This window comes from Lissotriton vulgaris, chromosome 10, assembly GCF_964263255.1.
Source record: "Lissotriton vulgaris chromosome 10, aLisVul1.2, whole genome shotgun sequence".
Classification (NCBI taxonomy): Eukaryota; Metazoa; Chordata; class Amphibia; order Caudata; family Salamandridae; genus Lissotriton; species Lissotriton vulgaris.
The window spans coordinates 159,124,699-159,147,333 of NC_141698.1; the positions used below are offsets into that span (position 1 = coordinate 159,124,699).

Sequence of the window (22,635 nt, forward strand, 5' to 3'; positions counted from 1 at the left end):
CAAGCCTCTATTGAAGTCCTTTGGTGTGCAGGTATGTTTTGGACTGAACACAAATAAGCTGTGGTGGTTGCAAAAGGCTCCGGTACCCCAGGTATTGGTTCAGGGAGCCTCCGGGGTGGATCAGTGTCTCAAAGTCTGGATGGATCGACAAAGGCTGACCTCCTGAACACCCTGTGCCCTCCTCCTGGGCTGTTGCTGCGTCAGTGAACTCAGCAGTCAGCAGATGGTTGAACCAGACGGAGTGGCTCCTCCACTTCAAGGAAGATGCTGGCTGGTTGGCGAAGTGCTGTCAGCCCTCCGAGGCTTTTGGAGGATGCACAGCTGGAGGAAGAGTCAGGTCTTTGTAATTGTCGGGACAGGAGCCTGCATGCAGGGTTTGGCACCAAGTCCACAGCTAGTCCAAATTTCTCACATTTCTTGTCCTCCTTTTTTAATTAGACGAACATGAATTCCTAGTGTCAGGGGCCACCAAAATGCTATGTTCAGGGGCATTAAGGGGAGTGGCGGTAGTTGCCAATGGGCTGCATGTCAACTTCCAGTGGGGAATGGGCATAACCCTGTCCCAGAATTCCTAATTCCACCAAAGACAAAATAGTGGAACCCTTCTTTCGCGGAGCACATCAGGCAGCCCACTTTAGGTGTGTGACTAGCCAAATGGGCCTCAGGGCAGGAGGTGGCATCTCCCACATCTGGGGGAAGCTAGGATTGCAAATTAAAGATGGCAGGGGCTTTGAAGCCTCAGCCTTGATATGCTAAATCACTGGTCATCCTGCTGGAGGAGGTGTGAACACCTTCCCACAAAGCAGGCATTGCTTGTGGCCTACAAGAGTATGGGCTCTCACCTGCAGGGGGTCAGAAACTGGTCTGTGGTGGCAGGATGGATGATATCAGTTAGCCCACACCAACCACTGGTAGGTTTTTCAGGGGTCACCTCTAAGTGCATGTCATAATAAATCTAGAACTGGCAACAGTACAGTTTTATTAAGACATGGTGTTTGAAACCAAACAACAGTATTTTCAGTGAAGTCATCATGCAGCTGGGTAACCCGGGATGACCAGTGCATGTCTTAAGATGCCTTCTTTGAGCACTTGCAATGTCTAGTAATAGAACTTGACATCACAGGGGTAGATCTGCTAATGCAGGTATATCTTCACATATACTATAATGCCCCTTACCTTAGGGCTCCATGGCCTGCTGTAGGGGTGACTTACATATAGTACCAGCAGTGAACTTTGACATGGCGAGTGTGCCATGTCATGTCTTCAGAATGGTTTGCACCATTTCATGAAGTCCGCATGTTTGTGGGCCCCTTAGAGTGGCATAAGTCATGCTGCAGACTTTAGGTATCCTCTTTAGTACCTATGGCCTAGGTAGCAAGGGTACTGTTTACTAGAGACGTATAGGGGTGCTACAGTACTACAGTACTTGCCAAATGGGTTGCAATTAGACTTCAACTTGTTTTAGGGGAAAGAGCACCAGCACCGAGATCAGTGCCCTGTCCGAGTTTAAAACAAGCATCTAGTAGGAAAAAAAGGGGGCAAAAAGTGGGGGGACAGCTGCAACAAACTTTTAGTTTAGTTTCCTACACTGTGCCTTAACAGACAGTATTGCTATTCAACACTGATGATGAGTAACAAGACAAAATAGACTTAAGATTGTTTATATTGCTTTCTTATTTTTCATTAGACAGCACTAATTGCATACAATATTATGATTGCAACCTGAAACTGATTAGGCACTGTTGCTCTTTCAAGGGAGTAGCTAGAAACAAAACACTCCTCACTTTGAACTGTACTTACGTTGACAGTGAGAGAGCGAGCTAATCGTCGAGGCAAATGCTTTCCTCAAAGGAAACCTGAAATTCCTTTCTGTCCTTACATCCTTCTTTTTTCACCTTTCCTTCCTTCTCCCATTCCCTACTTTAGTTGTTTCCTTCTTAACCTTCTTTCTTCATTCTCTCACCTGTTCTTTCTGTCCTTTTATCCATTCATTCATCCCTCCATCCATTTATCATTCCTTCCTTCCTTCCTTCCTTCTTGCCACCTTTCGGTTTCATCTATCCATTATGCTCTCAGCCCTGGTTCCCTTATCAAGCTCTTTTGTTCTGTTTGTTGCCTCGCTCCACACACAGCTCCATGAATACTATTCTCTTGCAGTGGTATTTATAAGCTTCTGCTTGGAAGCAATCACTGATCAAAGTCAAGGAAACTGTACACTAAAAATGTACAGGTTTAGATTAACCAGAACTGCTCAGTGGTGCCCACCCCGCAGAAGGAGGGCAGGGGGCGCTCCTGTTTTTCCTGGATTTATCTGCACCTGCAAAGAAGCTTGACAGCACCAGCATAAAAGCCTAGACAGGACCTGGTGGCTCCATGTTGCTTTCTCTCCACTAAGGCTGTGACTAAGTCAAAGATATAGAGAGCCTCTGCTACTGTGGCCTGCTAGGTAGGGTGAGCTGTACGGCTTGCAGTGAGAAGAGCTGCCTGACCCGCAGAGCAAACTCACATCCCACCTGGCTTAATTTGTAATGCAGGTTATCACATGACCATCAGCTGATCTTGTCCATGCAATTCTATACAATTTTTGGGGTGGACTGGCCTTAATTTCAATCAGCTAATTTCTGTGGGCTGGCTGCTTTAAAAGCTGAACTGAAGACCCCAATTTGTTTGTGACTGCTTCTCACATTGCGAGCAGCCCGGTGGCAGTGGGCTTGCTTGCAGGAGCTGAGGGCTGCGATTGAGCATTCTGATTTTTAGCGCGCTGTCACGCTGACCAAAAGCGGCGACACGCATTAATTTTTAAAATTACGTTTTTTCTTGTCTAACCTGCACTGAAAATCAACAGGTACCCCTAACCTCTTACCTTGTCTTCTAGGGGCCCAGCGGGGCTGGCTGGCAGCTGATAACATCTTAGGCTCCTAGCGGTAGTGGCCGCCATCTTGGATCGGGCTGGTTCGCCCAACCCCACCCACGCCACTCCCCCCACGCTGCTCCTCTATTTAAACGTCCCCCATGTGTCAGCGCAGCGGACGAGCGCAGCGGGCGCGCCGTAGGCTCGCCGGAGTCAAGCCAGAGTCCTGCCCGTCTGCGCCCGTCCGCGGCAGGCCGGGGCAGGCCGGGGCACCTCCTTATGTCCTTCCGCTGTCATACACATCCTTTGACCTCCTCTCTCACTGGATCCCAGGTACCATCAGTCTTACTGTGTCCAATTTATTGCAACACCTAAGCCTCCTCTCGAGCCCCCCGGCTATTCCACCTGCCGCTATACAAAGTTGTTCTTCCCTGCTTTGTGCTGTTGCCCCCACTCACTCCCCTTTGCCTGCTCCCCACACGCCGATTTATAACACCACTGCTGCGCTCCTTAACACCAGGTCAGCTGTCAGCCATCAGCATGAGCTATTCGACTATCTCGACACCCACAACCCGGATCTCCTGTTCTTAACAGAGACCTGGCTTAAGGCGGACTCCCTTCCCAACGTCTTAGCCGCACTCCCTCCCTCATTTTCCATCATTCGAGCAGACCGACCGGAGGGTAGGAGAGGCAGCGGAGTAGCCTTGATAACTCATACGGATTCTCACTTTCAAATCCTTCCCTCTCCCCCTATCTCCGAGGTAGACTGCTTAATAATTCGTGCTAGCTCTCACTCAACCCCCCTTACCGCTGTTCTCATTTATCGCCCCCCTCACGCAACACCCAACTTTGTTTCGAGCCTTCAGGACATCCTTGCCACATTGGTTATTAACAACTCATCAGTGTTGGTGTTGGGTGACTTCAATTTTTGGCCCAACGATCCTGCCGAAAGCCCCCTTTCCAAAGAATTCACTAACCTTATGACCAGCCTCAACTTTTCTCCCCTTGTTCACAGCCCCACCCATGTTCATGGCCACTTGCTAGACCAGGTTTGGACCTTGAATATCCCTACCACTCCCCTTATCATTTCCCCCTGCTCCTGGTCGGACCATTTTTTAATCTCCTTTTCTCTCGCGTTAGCCCCAGCGCCCAAACCTCCTCTCCCCACGAACACCTGGGTTAGAAAATGGGGTAAGGCAGACATGCCATCTTTCTGCTCATCCCTAGCCAACTCCTGCCCTGACCTCTCAGGCCTCGCCGCCCCGGACCAGCTGACTACCATCGACAGCTGGCTGACCCGGGCAGGCGACGACTTTGCTCCCCTGAGACGGATCACGGTTAAGCGAGCCCATGCTGCTAACCACTGGTTTACCCCCGACCTTAAGGAGAAGAAATTGGCCACACGCAGAGCAGAGCGTGCATGGAGAAGAGAATACTGCCCCGCCAAAAAAACTACTTATCTTTCTGTGCTCAAGGCATATAAACAAAGCATACTTGATGCCAAGACCCTGTTCTATTCAAACAGGATACTGGCAGCAGAATCTCAATCCAAAGCGATTTTTGCCACAGTACATGAGCTTGCCTCATCCAACAGGGCCTCGGCTTCGATCCCCCCCTCCCAACCGCTCTGCGACTCACTCAACGACTTCTTCGTTGATAAGGTCGCAAAGATTAAGGCTAATATCCCTCCCCCTTCCCCCACCTTCATCAATCCCTTCCCTCCTGCCATCACTTCCAAATTCACCTCCTTCCCTCCTCTGACTAAAGCTACACTCTTCCCCCTGCTCCAAAAGGTAAAGTCAGGCTCCCCCCTAGACTTTGCCCCTGCCCACATTCTGCGAGAAATCTTCCTACACTGTCCTACCCCCCCCCTCACACTTTTGAACGACTCACTCAACTCCGGAGTGGTCCCCACTGCCCACAAATTTGCGGCAGTCATCCCCATCCTAAAAAAACCCGGTGCCGACCCTTCATCCCCTTCTAATTACCGCCCCATCTCCCTTCTGCCTTACCTGGCCAAGGTTCTAGAGACCCATGTAACCAGCACCCTGAGTACCTACGTGGAAACCAACCACTGCCTCTCCCCCCGGCAGGCGGGCTTTCGCCCCCTCCACTCCACGGAGAAGGTAGTGATCTCAGTGATGGACAGCCTACGCGAGGGCATTGATACCAACCTTCCTCAGGCCCTCATCCTCTTAGATCTATCCGCCGCTTTTGACACGGTGGACCACTCCATCCTCCTCACCCGGGTCAAGGCGGCGGGCATAGAGGGCCTGGCCTTCGCCTGGCTCAAGTCCTTCCTGAGTGATAGGGCTCAGGCGGTCCACCTTGCTGGTTTCACTGCTGCCTCTCGTAAGGTTGCATACGGAGTCCCCCAAGGTTCCTCACTTTCCCCTCTTTTGTTTAATTTATACATCTACCCCCTTATTTTTATGTTACAGCAGCTTGAGGTCACGGTGTTCTATTACGCCGATGACCTCCAGCTAATCTTTAACCTTTCCCACTCTTCCTCATCCTCCTCGAACGTCCAATCCGTCATGTTGTTCATCCAGGATTGGATGAACTGCAACCACCTCAAACTCAATCCGGACAAGACGGAGTTAGTCTTGACCGGAGGTGGTTGCAGTCCTTGGTCCCCTTCCCACTGGCCCTCCTCACTTGGTGCTCCCCCGCTCCCAGTCCCCAAGGTCAAGACCCTTGGCATTTTCTTGAATTCTTCACTTTCCGTTCACTCTCAGGTCAACTTGGTTGTTTCGTCCTGTTTCTTTTCCCTCAGAATCATTAGGAAGATCTCTCGCTTTTTCTCTCTACCCGCCCTAAAAATCATAGTGATGGCCATGGTGCTCTCGCGCCTTGACTATGGGAACATCATCTATAATGGCGCCCCAGCCTATGCCATTCGCCGCCTGCAGCTAGTGCAGAACCAGGCTGCTCGCCTGATTCACGGCCTGCCCAAATACCATCGAGCCACCCCTCTATTGCAGGCCTTGCACTGGCTGCCGGTGAAAGAGCGTGCCTTGTTCAAGCTTGGCTACACCACTTTTCAGGCTAAAATGGGCACCGCCCCGGAATTCATCTGCTCTGCCATCACTCCTTACACGCCAGGAAGAGATCTTCGGTCCACTCATCAGGCCCTGTTAACTACCCCCCGTTTTAGCAAGAATAAGACTGGCGGAACGAAATTCGCAGTGCTCGCTCCTGCGTTTTGGAATTCCCTTCCGACGGAACTCCGTATGTCACCCTCCTACATCGAGTTCCGGAAAGGTCTCAAAACTCTGCTCTTCTCCCGAGCCTACAATGCTTAAACTCCCTCCGCTCCTGTCTGTCTCCTCACAATCCCAAAAGCGCCAAGAAACCGCATGGTAGAAGTGCGCTATAGAAATGTTTTTAAATTCAAATTCAAATGCTCTGCATATGGTTTGCTCTATATTAGCAAGACTAAAGGCAGTCATTTTTCTAAAAAAAAATTTAAATTGATACTTGTATAGCGCACTACTCACCCGCAAGGGTCTCAAGGCGCTTGTACGAATACGGCTGTGGAACCCATCCTGGCTTTCCCTGTGAGGCGTCCACTCCTGGGCACCCCATGGTGGAGGCCAGGCATTCTTAGCGTGTGGGGGCCGTTGTGGAGATTAGGCAAGCTATTGCCCAGAGTTGCAGAGTGGGACTCCATGATTGGAATAGGCACCGAGGCGAGAATTATCAGGTCCGTGGAATTTTTTTGAGCCCAAGACCCGCCGAGGCGGGGAATTGAACCCTGGTCCCGGGCTAGACCTCTGCATCAGGGTCTGCCCCTCTAACTTATGCTGCATCTCTTTACTTCCAGTCAGTCTTCTGTGCATTCAAAAGTTGGCCACTTACAGGTATCTCTAGACAACTTATGTTAAGTTAAAAAACACACTCTGGGTTTCCCAGGGGATAGGGACAGTGAGGAGGGCATGTCAAGGGCTTCCTCCTAGTCTTCTCCTGTATAACACATTGTTATACTGCTACATTTGCACAACTAAACGTATTTGCAGGAAATTTGCATCCTACTGAGCTATCATTTGAACATAAGCAGTTTAGTGTTTAAAATGACTGATTGTTACACTGTAGAGTGGCAATGCCGAAAGCTGGGATGGTGAAGCTACTGAAAAGGAAAGCAGACAAGCAAGGAAAACAAGTAACCAACCTCACCCATGGATTGGGAAACGTGGCTACCATTTTAGAACTGTATGGACCTTTTATCCCCACACAGGGACCTTGAATGTAAATGATTATGACCAGCCTAGTCACCAGCAGAGTTTATTAAACTGGTTTTAAAATATTTTCTCAGTTCATTAATTGAGAAATTGTCTAATTTAAGTAACAAAGGCTTAATCTTGCAACCTTAGATGGATGTTAAGAATGCAAATGGAAGAACTGAGGAAGCATACACCACTGGAATATAGGACTACTTAAAATAAACAGTTGCAGATCTCTCGCTTAGAGTGAATGAAGCAAATAAGTTAGGATTGCACCCATTGTTTTTCTTAAATTTCTTATTTTTTGTGCCAAATATATACAACTATAATTTAAGCTTGTTAATGAAAGCAAACTTTATACAAATCCAATCGGTTTCTTACATTGCATCTAGGTAAATTGCTTGCAATTATTCGTTCTATTTTATGCATTTCCTCAGGGTTTCTATATTTAGGGTCCACCCACTCTCTTGCCTGACAAGGAACCCACCCCATTTCCTGTTTCGCAGGATTGTCTAAGCACATTCCCTGATAGATAAGTCTATTGCTGCAGTACTTCAAAAGTAGAGGCACACACTAAGACAGATCACAGCAATACACAATCTCCTCAACAGTGGCCATGTTGTCAGGAACATTGCAGTGCTTTGCACATCAACGCAAAAAAAGTGCCTGGCGTGAGAACTCATGCTGCACCATGATGTGAGGGCAAACACCATGTTAATGGTGCAATCACTAATCTCTAAAGGTTATGACGACATTTGCATTCTTCTGACTAATACCAATGAGATGCAAAAATGACGGTTAATTTGCATTTTATTAGCGTTCCTGAGTACTACTTTTTTGCAATGACATAAGCACTGAAGAGAGAGTTAAGGTGGTCTCTGGAAAGATCAAAGCAACAAGGTCCTCAAATGCAGATCCAAAAAGAACAAACTAATGAGGACACCTCACGTTTGAGACTGTGCGTCAGAGTGAAGGGGTGGCCAATGCGCCTTCTTGCAAACGTACAGGAACAAAGCCACTTGCCCAGGAGGTTGCAGGTGACATACGCCTGAACCCAGCAATGTTAGAACTGGTGAAAATGGATCTCTCCAGAGCAGTCGCATAACACAAGCAAGAGACAGCGTGCTTGAAATGGGAAAAATGCAGAAAGGGGGAGGTTGCAGTGAAATGAGAAGAGGCAAACATTCTGTGAAATTTGCAACAGTCACGGCAAATACCTAGCCTTATCCTTCTTAACATATAATGACAAAATAAGGATTTGAAACCCATTAATCAACCAGGGCCTAATTCAGTGCGTCACGCATTCAGCATGAGCTTCGCAGAACAAGGACAGGTGCCTTAGGAAGAAGCTGCTGAGACGTTCCGCAAAACATATAGAACATTCTCATCCATGTCTTCGGGCAATGATATGGATGTTCTTTTGAGCAATACTGTGTACCAATTCCCATGATGTTTTGCAATCAATGGATGCAAAACCATACTTAAATTTAAAAAGCACGCCAACACTGTGACGAATGGGCAATCACTACTATTCTCAAGGGCTGAATCAAGTCTGGCAGAAATTGTTCCAGCCAATATTCAGAACATAAACGTGCAAACAATAGATAACTGTGAAGGGTCATTTGCATGTTTACTAGTAGTATACGAAAAGACGCTGGCACAATGTGAAGCTCAAATGCCCAGTGTATACAACATTACCCTAAGTTAAACAGGCCTGGTGTCACAGGGTGCTGACCTTAAAAAAGCAGCAATTTCAAAGTCCTGTCTATAAACTACACTGGTCCCTCACCAAGTCTGAAATGATAGACCCAGGGTCACACATTTCCATTTGTCAATTTGTTCTTAAGAATTTGTCACTTGCTAAATGCGTCTATGGGTTTCTTCACAGCCTGTCGAATTAATCTTTTTTCATGTATTTGAAGCATGCACAATGCCAGAGTTCTTTGAGCTTGAATATGCATGTAGAACATGAAAAACTCACACCTCGACATGAATGAGAGAGCAGGCAGAGTGTTTTTGAGCAAGTGCTCTAAAATCCCTGTGAAATATCAAAATCAATAAATGCCACCCAAAGTTGGAAAAAAAGGTTTCCGTTTAAAAATAACAAAATCTCAAAAATAAGCAATACTCAAAACGTTCTATGCAGGAAAATCAGTTCTCATGTGTAATAGTAAGCATAGATCAACGCGCATTTGTGTAGTGGCAGGACAGAGAATGTTTTTGTAAAAATGTATCAAAAATGTAATGTTACTGCAGGCGCTCTTGCTTGTTTAGCAGTACACAAATCATGCAACAGGGTATTAAGTCCAATCAGGTCCAGATGTTTCTGTCTGGAAGATTAGGACTGCTCTGGCATGAATCCAGTGGCAAGTGAAAAGCATACAACGAGTTAGTATGCCTGCCATACTGACTCCAACATGGGCACCTACATTGTGGCATAGGTTACTATCTGTCTCACTTTCAGGCTCAGCCCAAGGTGATGGTGGGGAGATGTGCAGCGGCGGCTTGCACGGATCAAGGGTGGCAGGACAGGGGGGTGAGGGAGGTTGTGTGAATGGTCTAAGTGTTTGGCGCTCAGACAGGCAGTGGGACCCTGTGCATGTTCTCCACCCAGGCTGAGTATTACAGTCAGTGGTGAACATGCAAAGTGCACATGACTGTTTGGACGGCCAAACCAACATGTGCACTGACAGAGTGCGCACACAACTCCGCCCCTGCTGGGTGAGCAGAGCAGCCCGGCCCTGCTAAACTGCTGCAGCAGGGAAAAATAAAATGATAACATCTTTATTATTTTTTTTTTCCTTTGATACACTGCTGAAAAGCAGTGGGGGCAACGAGCCTCCACCTTAGCGGAGGAGCCGCCACTACAGATGTGTAGATCTACAGTCTTACAACAGTTATCATTGCCATCATAGTCGCTAAATAGATCTGCCCTCTAGAAAATGGTACTAAAACACATCTGCTCGAGTACGTTAACAAGCAAGAGAAGAGTCTACACTCACGTACAAGCCATGCAACCAAGAGGGGAGTACCTCAAGGAATTACCTTGGCAAAAGGGTTCACCAACACCAGTTCCTCAACTTTTGTTCAGTCCTAGAACTGCTTTCCAGACAGTGCAGTTGATGAATTCTGCTTTGCATTTAGCCACCAGGTGTACAACCGTCTAAGTGATGGAAGCTTTTGAGTCCAATTCAGCCACAAGTGACAATATTTCAAGCCCTTCCTGAAGTCTCAAAGTCCAACATGATTTGAAGTTATTTGTACAATAATCAAGCAACAATCGAGTTTTAAAGTAGTTTTTCAATACATCGTATAAAAAACAGAATTCATTATCATAACATTATAATTATACTCGAACACCAAATTAAGCAAAGAACTAGGACGTGTACAAAGGGCCATTTTGTGGTGAGAATAATTAGCGTTTTTATCAGCAGAGTTCCCACAACTCTCCATCTTCATGAGACAATACCTAAAAGCATACACCTTCATGTTAATAGTCTTCAGGTCTATGAGGTTTTTTGGTCCAAAGATCTCTTTAACCCCTCCCATGCGTGTGGCGGAACCGCTCCGTCACAAGCCACGGGTGAGCTGTGCTTGTGACGGAATGGTTCCGTCACGGCCCGCTCGCCGCGCCTGCGCGGCGCTGATTTCGCGCCTGCGCTGACGCTTTAATGGGCGGGCGGGTTTGTGACGGAACCGTTCCGTCACAAGCACAGCTAACCCGCGAGCCGTGACGGAGCGGTTCCATCACTAGTATGGAGCCGCCGCGCGGCCGCCCCACCCCCTTAGCGCTGCGACGGAATAGCCACCGCAGCGAAGGGGTTAAAAGAAATGGCAAAAAGCAAACTTAAGACACCACGATTACCAACTTCAAACTCACACAAAACAAATGAGCAAAGCAAGGAACTTAGTGATGAGGAGGTCATAATGTGAAAGGTGAACTTCCTGCACTCAAATGATCAAAACCCCCTGAAACTAATGGGTTATATGAGCTACTTAATAAAACCATTGTGAAACGTGTGCTTGCAGCAGGAGGTACTGTTTTGTGGAAACTTAGGGCTTGGATTATGACATTGTTGGTCCAACCGGCGAACGCTGCAACAGTTGGGCGAACGCCACCAAGCCTGCTGCTTCCCACCCATCATATTTCGAGTTGACTTCCGGGCCAGCAGTCTGCCGGTGACGGTCTTGCGGCCGCAGCATTCTTCGGCTCACAGAGTGAGCCTGAAGGCAAAGCTGCCGCACTGCAGCCCCTGCACTGTTATGCGTGCACTGTTACCATTCACCATGTCGTGTATGGCACAACAGTGTAGCAACAGGGGGGCACAACATGTGCCCCCAGTCACAATGAGCGAAAACGCATGGGGACTCTGTTTGGGGCTTCTGCCTTGCCGTTTCGCCAACCTTTTCATGACGGGATCCCTGCCAAAAAAAAGGATTGTCGGAAATGCAACTCGTAATATGCACGGCAGTGCGGGCATTGGCACGGTCTCCATTTCTTGCCGCTTTACATACCGCCACAGGATCCAGGATCCTGGAGGTTGCGGCAATCTTTTATCAGGCTGGTTACGGTCTGACCCCCGCACCAGTAATCCAAAAATCCGACTGCCACTGTGATTACGGCGGTCTTGGGACAGCTGTACTCGTAATCTGGACGTTAGTGATTTTAAGGTGTATTTTCATTTTAAGATGAAAAGCAGTTACATTCTAAATAATATTACTGCATTTTAACACAACTGCACATTTTTGATCAAATAAAAAAAAGATCTATTACACCTTGGCTCTGCTGAGTTTTCTAGCAAAAATCGTAATCATCTGTGACTCTTGGTATCTTAGGTAACTGCACCTTACATATTTTGGTTGCTTTCATAGTCGTCCTTCAGCTGGTTACGACACTCTTCCCTTTATTTATTACTACTATTATGATTACAGTCACATCTACTACAGCTTTACAAAGCCTTTCCAGTCAATTCTATGCATTAATGTAAAATCGCCATGGTGGCCTAGTATCCGAGGATCAATTGGTTTCTGTATCATCATGCCAAGTTTGCCAAATTTTGAAGTGTAACTGTGTTGATAAGGAACTGCATTGGTAACAGCACTCTTAACCAAAGGTGAAATATAATTTAGGATTATGAGAAGAAAGATTTCGTGAGTATTAGCGGCTGGCTTGTTTAAAAAGAAAAGACAGCAGAATGACGAGAAATAGAAGGAGGAGAATGGATGTAGTTTATAGTGCACGGAAATATGTACGGGAGTTGCAAATGAGACAAAGTGATTGGATTCAGGTAGAGGGGGTTGTGAGGTATGATGATGGATGGAATACATGAAGTTATTCTTGCATGGTCTTGGTAAAGAGAAAAAAACAGTATTGTGGCATGAGGAATTGGAAACAGGAGAATAATAACTAGGAAAAAAGGGGCGTGGGTTTGCCAGGAGAAAGAAGAGGGCAAGTACCTGAGAAACTACATTTAATTCTGTGCAATAAGAGGACAGAGAGGGAGCGGAGAGCACAAGAGAAAGAGTGTGTGCGTGTATTAAGTGGATATGGATGTGTGAATAGGGCAGAGTTAAGTGTGAATGTTTTGAGTAATGGGGCGTTACTGATGCTTGTGATATGTGAGGTGAAATGTAAGGACATGACAATTTGCATGTTAGCCTGAGTAAAGGCCAACTCCCCACACACCATACATCATTTCCAAGAGTTCTGAGCCACAACATCATACATACTTTGGGTGTACATCTGCAGTTGAGGACATTTTCGTGTTAAGTGATACACAACAACTCAAACAACTTGAGGAACAAACATCATAGGAGCTCGGAAGGCTAAAGAAACGTGATTAAACATTTTTTAAAAGGTAACTTGCAGAGGAAAGGTGTGAAATGAAATCCCTCAGTGATGACACTAGTGCAAGGACCAGACAGGATTCTTAGGTCATATGGAGATGTAGTGGTACAGAAGACCCCTAATATTATGAATTATTTGGGCAGGCGTGGAATTGCATGGGCAGGGTTGTTTCTTTTGTAAACTACATTTATTTTCAAATGTTATGGGGTTTTCCTTCTGAAAGTCAGTGGATTCAAGTGAGTGAGCTCAAGAAGAACATTTGCATGGAGAGAGATAAAAGACGTTACATACAGATATAGGATGATGCAAAGAAACTTTGTTCCATACGTATGGCTAGAAAATAAGAAAGTGACTGGATTTATGGTTTATCTCCTGTGATCTAATGTTTGGTAAATGTGGCTGGTGGTTTGCAACTGTGTCAGGATTTTAGCTGAAGGTATGCAAGGGAGCCATACAAGAGCAATGCTAACTATGAATATGAATACATATCTTTAGAAAAAACCCACATCAACAAGAACATGTTCGGAGCGAGACAGAGGGACAATAATTGAATTAAAGTTAGGCTACATTCCTTGCCTACGTACCATTTTCCACATATGGGTGAAAGGGAAGAACCAGTGCAAGAATGACTCGGCCCCTAGTTGGCTCCAGTACATTTCGGATTTCTTTCAATAAAGTCACAGGTCGATCGCAGCGATCGAGAAGATTCAAGCAGCTGATTACATCATATTGGAATCCTGTGTTCTGCCATTCGTCTATTTCAAGTACCCTAGAACAAAACCCAGAGAGTATTGTTTTTCATTAGGTTACATTTAAGTCACACATATAACACAAACACAATCAAACCTCTTTGTTCAAGCAAGTAAAATCAAGTAAAAAGAAAATATTTTGAAAAACAGTATTTATGTCTATATAAATATAACAAGGAATGTGAGGTCTGAATTCTAGAAAATGAAAGATAAGGACATTTCACGCTCAAGGATTAACCTTTGCAGTAGAAAAAATCATAACTAATGGATATTGAATCATTGTCGGAAGAGAAGTAAAGTACATTTGTAATGATTATACCAAGCTCCTCATACAAATGTAGGGTAACTAGACAACAGAAATCTGAGTTTAAAATGCAGCTCTTTTGAACAATCAAGAAGAATAAAACTGTGAGCAATGGGATCAGAAGCATACCAAAACAGAATGGCTCAAGCTGCAGAATGTTTCTTTAAAACGCTAGGTCAGTGGTATTTTACCTTTTGTGGACCTCACTGAGCCACCTTTAGAACCCATGTTCCCCCCCATACTAGTTCTACAATTTGTCTCTCAACAATAATACATAAAACATACACACAGTATGAACCAGGCATATGTACTCCTATGCAACTGTAGGTTTAAAATGTAAGAGTTACTACACACTGGAATAAGACCCAGTTTGTTTTCACAAATCAATAGGTAATCATGTGAAATGAGCTCTCAACAGAAGTGGTGGGACTGGAGTAGTAACTGGAATGACAGGGCCTCAGACAGACTAAGGGAAGCAAATGTGGTTGGAATGGAGAAAACTTGCAGTGTCTTTGTCCCACAAGGTGTCAATGACTGAATAAAAGCAAGATGACCAGGTGTTCATTATACCAGACTACAAACCAAGTGGAAAGATGTACTCTGTTTGTGGAAGTATTTCAGTTCAGCTAAAAATGTGCAGCAAAGCCACTTTCCAATACAAGTGTAGGTGCCTAGAGTCTATAAGTGCCTGTAAGCAGGTAGGGGAAAGTACAGCCTGGAAGTGCCTTTTGAGTGGTTTACCTGTGTACATCACTGAGCCCTTAGAACACCTTCTCTCTAAATATGCAGATGTGTATTGTTTTCTAAAATATTATAAGCAATTCAAAACAGCAGCGGAGTGCTAGTTCAAGTTGCAGCTTGTTTGAATGTGAATAGTAACTGAGCATTCACGCATGTTCCATCCCAAACTACCAATCGGCTTCTGGATAAAAAGAAATTAAAATGCTTATTTTTCCTTTCTAAACATATTGTTATTCATCGCACTAATAAATGCTTCAAATACGTTAGGGAGGCAATAAAGTATGCTTCAAGTAAGTATTATTATTAGTTGATGTAACTATTATACTCGAAGGAAGGAACTATCTTTACACAGTGATTTAGTTTTGAAGGCTTATGATTATACAGAAAATAATGTTTAAAGGTTGTAAGGGTCCACAGACCCACTGAATACGAGCCGCAGACCCCCAGGTCTTCGTGGACGGCAGGTTAGAACCTCAGTGTTAGGTTAATTTAGAAAGCATTCTATGGGACAGTATTATCCCATTTTGCAGATATCGAGAGTCCTCAGCAATCTAAGTAAAATTAAGAGTCTCAGCTGTGTAATAAAGGTAATGTTCCTCAATTGATTATTGATGTAGAGAAAGATCTTTACTAATGTCTTCAGTCTACTGTGATATGTCTATAATTTGTCAAGTATCTCAGTTCAAAAGGTGGGGGGTCAATTCAGAGGGTTTAAAGCTAGACAGTGGAAAAACTGTCGAAAATCCTCAAAACCTAACACCCAATACATGACTGTCCAACACAACAAGATTTCTTGTATGCAAAAGCAACTGGTCCCAAATTTGAAGATCGCGTTGTCAATTAACTGGAAAACTTGACCAAAGGTCAGGGACAGGTGGTGTCAAGCACAGTATTAGGATGACCACTTGCAGTTCAAAGTAGTCTCCACAATAATGTTCCAATTTCAGGACTACTGGTACCCATGGTGTGCAAAGTTTTAGGGGCCTGCATCAAACAGACAACTGGTTATCCTTTAAATGTTTGAGGGTCACTAAATGGACCCATTTGTTCTGAATTGCAACTGTAGACCTGGGATGTTGGAGCAGGGACTTCTAAACAGCAATATCTGAGGAGCTGTGAATGGGAGTCGAAGAGTCAAACAAGCCTCAGTCAACGGGGTACACTCAAATCACTGCTGGCAAAATGGGAAAATATCAGGACTGGAAATTGAGCTCTAGAGTTCTGCAACTTCAAGAAATCAGTTGGTAGACTCAAAATTGGATGCTGTCCTTTGATATCTTAGTTTTGAACTCAGCCAACTAGTTGCACACTGTTGTGGTTCCAGGGTGATTCAAGTCACCCTGCATGCAGCTTTTGTCTTGTTCATCAAGGTCAGAAAGTATCTTCTTTCTATACAGCAATATAGCACCAATCTTTTCAGCAAGGAACAGAGCAGGGAATCTTCAGTGACCTAGATGTGGGGCTTTGGTGGACGGGGTTCAGGGGAGAAACAACAATTTCTAAATTCACGCTTCTTGACAGACATCTCTCTACATTCTGTATACGGCGATTCTCCAGATGAATAAATGGAACTGTTCTAGTGCAGCATGCTGGCAAGAAGCAGGGGGCAATCAAAGGCTGTGCCATGTTTAAAATACATACTTATGGCCATCCCTGCTTAGCCATTTTTCCTGTCATTTCAACATGGGAAGAAAGGAGGTTTTCACCAAAAGATCTAGCAGAGTTTCTCAGTGGAGTCTCCCATTTCTAGGTCAAAGCACAGGACAAAAGGGGCGGCACTGATGGCCTCAATGATGTGGATTCAGGAAGTAATAAGGGGGTTGCTCAGAGTTTGGCATCTCCGAGGGCAAAATTCTCCAAATAGTCACACTGGTTATCATCGATTTTCTACTGTCTCAGAGCTTTCATCTGAAATATAGCACCATGAATTCACTTAACAGTCGCTGAGGGGATAAAGGGTTTTTAGGTAAAAAGAAACATCATGTTAATTTGCTAACAAAGGTGATATGGAGAGCAACCACCATCACACTGCACAACACAAAACCAACCCCATGCATAAAGACAGGACCAGAAATTAGGTTTTTACGTGTGAACATTTAAATCCATACTTTTTGAAGGCAGAGATAAAATGATTTCTTAGAAGATAAAAAGCGAATCTTCATTTTTGATGCACGTATAGTTTAACACAAATGTGGAGAAGCCTCAGTGGACTTGCAGACTGCGGAGTCAGAGGGCAAAAATAAACCAGACCAGCCAGAAAAAAACATAACGAAAAAGGAAAGATAAGCTCCTACGAGTAAGGCAACACAACTACCCATCATTACATTACTCTGACACTTAGGTGACAAAGAACTATATAAATGGCAATTGTATATTTTGTCAGTGTTAGATGCTAAAGGTTGCCATGGTTCATACTGAAAGTCTATGAATATTTCAGGATGCAAACAAAAGAAGGAGTCCAATTTTCATTCATTTTTTGTTTTAAAAGTGCTTTATTTTCTACTGCCTTTCGTAAAGGTTTGAGGGGGATCATGTGATTTCCACCATTAAGAATGTGAAGCGTACTTCATTGTGTAGGACCACTCATGTAGAGCTACACAAATGCAGCCAGTGCTTAAAAGGTACTAGAGTTTAAATGGCTGAGTCATCACATTAAAACACTCACAATGTGATTTGTGTCCTTTGAATGAAATACAAACTGGCCACAGTAAAGGATGCAGTTCTAAGAAACATTTAATTCATAGTTCTGCTGATCAAGTTTGAGCAGTCCACAGCGGTTAGCTTGAAAGAAAAAACAGAGCAAGACGAAACAGCGAAACAGAGCCAGACGACAGATTACTCACCTGTGTGCCAAATCTTGCATTGTTCATTTACAACATTGTATGTGTGACTTGTGAGCTTGTGTGGCTGATACACAATTGTGCACAACCGGTTATGTGGTCCGGTGAGGGAATAGGCACATTCGCCCATGTGCATCGCAATAGCCCAATCGTCTATTTATGACTCATACATGTATCTTTCTCTGCTTGTATACAACTGTTAAGGAGTAGACCGGATACTAAAAATATATAGGCTGTTATACAAATCATACATAGGCGGGTAAAAATTAATTGTACATTTTGAAAGTTACCCCATTACGTCCCTTCTCGTAATCCCGCACCATTTGCGGTAAAAACATTGGCTGGGGGAAACCTCATGAAAGGAGTTATAACTGTTGTAGAGAATACTACAGGATAGGATTAGTCCAACTGGATGTGAAGAGTTCTTCTTTCACTGCTGTATAGGTCCGAAGACTGTAGCACAGCTCAATCTAAAGGGTTTGGTTTTCAATGTATTTCTGATCTGCAAAACTGTTCAAGAATCTGGTACTCTGGACATCCACTGATCTGCCTCTATTTTTCAAATATTTAAAGTTCAGTTTTTGGGTAAAGTGAAAGTTAGCCAATCACAGGTGCTTTAGATGGCATACTTTGACGAGGTCAGATTTCACAGATAACCAGGTCTTATATTGCAGCAGACCGTTTAGACCTATAAGAAATTTAGGTGAGATTAGCGCGAACTCCCTGATAAATGTGGCTTATACTATGCGTTCAAAGCAGGTTGGCTGCCCCTTCTTGGTTCTGACAGCTAAGGCCTGGAACACTCTTCTTCTGTATTCGAGAAAAAAAATTCTATCCTTAACTCCTTCCATAAAGCCTTGAAAAATTGGCTTTTCAGGCTGTAGAATTTACTTTCTTCACCGGTCTTTTCTTAGTCATCCTTTTCACGCCCGGACACCTCCGTGAGATGCTAGATCACCCTTTGCAAGAACACTCATTTGTTTTAAACTTTTAGGAATACAATATAGAATTTCAGAGCGCTAAAGAAGTTGAAACGGTCTTAAGCCTAGGAGTATGAGCCACAGGGAAAAAGGACCGGAGAGAAATCTCCTCTTGATGTAAAATCAGAGATGATCTTAGGAATGAAAGATACTTTTTCATGCGAACCCCCAAAAATACATATGCAGGGGTCAGATAACAGCTTGTCCATTTAATCACTGTCACCCCCCAGTATAAAGGGGTTTTTATACGTCATCCTAAACCATTCATTTTTTGAACATAAGATGGAAACTCTATGTGAGGGTACCAAATGCACCACAACACATTAAACATTTTGCCAGACTGTCCCAGAACAGACTTCTCCACACTACTGTTCTTGAAAGATAAATAACTTCTAGAACATGTATATCAGTTTCTGCTGGAAAAAAATTGCACAAGAGAACAATGCTAACGGAGCAAGAGAGAAAGTTATTCTTTCGCTACGGGCCTAACAAAAATGCAGACATCCCTTACTTTTTTACTGGATCACATAGTCATTCTTCTGACTTGCTTACCCTTGATGTTCCCAGTATACAATAACTGTTGTGTACGATTTCTACCAAATGATGTCAAACAATTTTGACAGGTTTCCGCACCACTTCAGGTAGATGTTCCACCTCAGACAGTGGAAGTCCATTCTCTCTCGGCCCACACGCCTTTTTGGGGGGGGGGGGGGGCTGTTTTATATAGCGCAAACTTGACTCGAAGGTCTTTCATGAACTCCAGTTGCATTACAGACTGACACAATTTTTTGATTTGCCCAGAATCACAGGATGTTGAGCGTCCCTGCGGAGACTCGAACAGGGTTCCCCAGTTTTCGAGGTCGACTGCTCTGTAAGCCACATCCCTCCACCTTCCTTCAGATGTCCCATTCTAACTACCACTGCTAATCTGAGGAGTACGTGATCCAACCTTCTATTTGTCTCCATTTGCACAGTTCATAAAACACCCTGAATGCGCCATTTTGGAGACTCCGCATTATGAGCTAAGACCCCTATTTTGGTAAGTTTTCACCCTCACTGAGGCAACCAATGCTGGTAGCTAGTTTGGGCGTCTACATCTCATCACAAACTAGCAATTTTCATAATACATGCCCTTTTCCATCAAAATGAATGTGTTCATCTGTAACGCCACTGGTACTCCTGTAAAGCGCTCTCATACCTTCAGGTCGTGTTTGCGCTACATAACACCATAACACCCCAACACCCCCCCCCCCCCCCCCCCCCCCAAAAAAAAATGGGTGTTGATTAGGTGCCATGCTCCTTAGAAAAAGCAATCAACCAATGGTCTTGTGATGAAATGACCCATAGGTTTCCACTCTGTCTTAGTGGATCTATGACTAGGGTTCCTACGTGGTTAGCGCTTCTAGCACACACACCCTGTGTAGTGATGTAACTGCAATTAGGAATGCTGTTTTTAGGTATCGGTAATCTTGTTCTGCTTTATGCAGTGGTTCAAATGGTTCCGTCATTAACTGTGTGAGTAACAAACTAAGGTTTCACAAGGGGATTGATGCAGATCTGCAAAGGGCTATTCTCTTTGCTCCTTCAAGGAATCTTTTGATGACGTGTGTACCTAAATACGACGTATACCTATATGGTCCCTGTTGTATACTAATTTAGCTAACAGGTGGATGTTAATTGAAGCCTGGGCTAACTTCTCGTCTAATTGGTGTGCTAGGTAACACGGACTATGGTGTCTTGTGGTCTACTGTCAATAAAATCCTTTGTTGCACCACAAGACATATCTCTCATTTAGATGCATAGCTTTCCTCATGCTTAGTCGTCTAGCTTCCCTTAGAATATCTAAGGCTCTCTTTACAAGGCCCAAAGTATTCAGGAGCCAAGCTGCTAGGCTGAGGCTGGTTGGTTCCAGGTGATAGACCTTGGCCTTTCGCATAGAACGTGGGTCCTACAAGGCTGGGAACTTTATTATTTTCTCATGACATTTACATTTTGCCTGAAAAACATATTTCTCTTGCTGATTGCGGGGCTATCACGATAAGCATCATGTCTTACTGTTGGCACTAATTTGATTACTAGATGTATCAGTAGTATTGAAGGAAAAGTGTAGGCCAATTTCTCTGGCATGTTTATCGACAGGACATTCCCCAGGGACAGGTGGTGTGGGTGCTTGGCCGCAAGGTTTTGGCATTATGTGTTTCTGGTGTTGTAAACAGATCTACTTTTGGTGTACACTATTCTTAGAAGCCTTTTGTAACACTTGCTTTTTTATCTCATTTGACTAAAAGAGTTGTTTTTCTGCTTTGTCTGTCTGCCTCAATGTTTTGAATAAACAATAGATTTATTGCTATCATGTTTTCTGTTTTTTGAGGACTCCTTTTCAAATGTCTTGAGTTAGTTTTGACAGTGCATATGGCCTTGTCCATCCTTGCTTTCTTGAGGCAACTTTGTGGTTGAGTTGTCTGTCTGAATTTCTAAAGTCCTTCCCCTTACTTGTGTTAGGAAGGCCATTAAAGGCAATGCTCGTTCCAATGAATTCTAATGTGGCCAGTCACTTTAATACTGAGCAAAAAAAAGAAATGAACAGCCATGTAAACCAACAACTGGATGGCTACTAGGTTGTTCACGAAAAGGAGCAGCCATATTGGAACAGTTTATCTCATATGTACCCAACAGGGACGTTATATGTGAATGATAGGTCATGTGACTCGAATTGTCACCAAAGGATAGGGGACACCATAGAACACAGGGGATCTACAGTCTGAGGAAGCACTGAGACATCATGGTAAACCTGATCTTTATCACTTATACAGGGTATAAGCAGGACAAATCCCCTAGAACGTGTGGTTTATTGGCGAACATCAAACGCCCAAACCAAATTAAGCACCATGTGAGCATATCCATAGTGTCCTGATAAAACATTCATGAAGGCTGTTTTATAGACTTTACTGTGTCAGAATTTAAAAACTTCAACCGCCATCTTGGAGTATGGGCTTGTTTCCGAAATGGGTGGGAAAGTTAAGAGCCAATTGATTCCATAGATGTGGGAACGACAGTACTACCCAAAACAAATAGTCATAAGATCCCAGAATTATCATATGTTAGGGTGACGATGTGATAGAAATACATTCGCACATGCATAATAGAGCAAACACAAGGAGATGATGGACGGAGCGCTGAAACTTTTCCGACACTCACCCCAGTCACAGATCTGGGTTGAATCCATCATCCTTCTTTAGCTCACTTTGCCAACCCAGTTAAGACACAGCTATATGCAAATCAGTCTTGACCCTGTGCATCATGGGAACAGTCCAGCCCGAACTGCCAAGCCATGTCTTCCCTGGACCGGAACAAGCATCCTGGGACTGGTTTCAGAGTAACAGCCCTTATCAGCCAGGCTAGCTTGAATCCAGTGGCAAAGGGACCAAGGGACCCACGTCTGTGTTCGATGTTTCAAAGGCATGTACAAGGTGGTCTTTCAGATTGGAGCCTCTCTTAAAAGAGAAGATAGGGATTTCTTCAAGTTCTGGTAAGCTAGAAGAGTGTCCAATGCTCATTAATAACACACACACACATACCAATTGTGGTTGGTTGAACCATTTCTTAAACTTCAAGGAGGGCCTCTCGATTGTTATACCAAGTCCATTTCAAAGATTTCTTCTGTTGTCTTGCAGGGTACCCTCACGCTTTAAATTGTACTTTGAGTTTTTTAGCTTCAAAGAAGTAATCTTTGTGGGTACAGTTTCTACGTAAACGCAAAAACTGTCCAAACAGCAATTAATCTTTTAGGGCCTGCGGGTGATGGCTATAATACTGGAAGTGTGGCCTGTAACCCTGCTGATGATCATGCCCGCTGGCCTATCTACAAGGACTCATAAAATTGTACTTCATTAATGCCCAGCTGCGAGCACCAGTTGCCGGATTGTTTTTCCAAATCGTCCTGTAAAACCCCAATTAAAAATCTTATTTTCTCCCCACAAACCGTACCAATGACGTTTTTAACAAAAAATCCCTGAACTGAAGAAAATAAAAACAAAATCCCACCATTTAAGACCAAATTCCTCTTACATCTACTCAAAATATTTTAATTGGTTGTGAT

General features: G+C 44.3%; 1 protein-coding gene across 2 annotated transcripts in view; it reads right to left on the reverse strand.

Moving 5' to 3' along the window:
• METTL9 (methyltransferase 9, His-X-His N1(pi)-histidine) overlaps window positions 1-22,635 on the reverse strand; it is a 177,637-nt gene that overhangs the window by 52,396 nt on the left and 102,606 nt on the right. For both annotated transcript variants that reach the window (XM_086940758.1, XM_086940757.1), the window contains exon 4: window positions 13,507-13,691. In XM_086940758.1, the coding sequence (XP_086796884.1) occupies window positions 13,507-13,691 (185 nt within the window). The remainder of the gene's footprint in view (window positions 1-13,506; window positions 13,692-22,635) is intronic.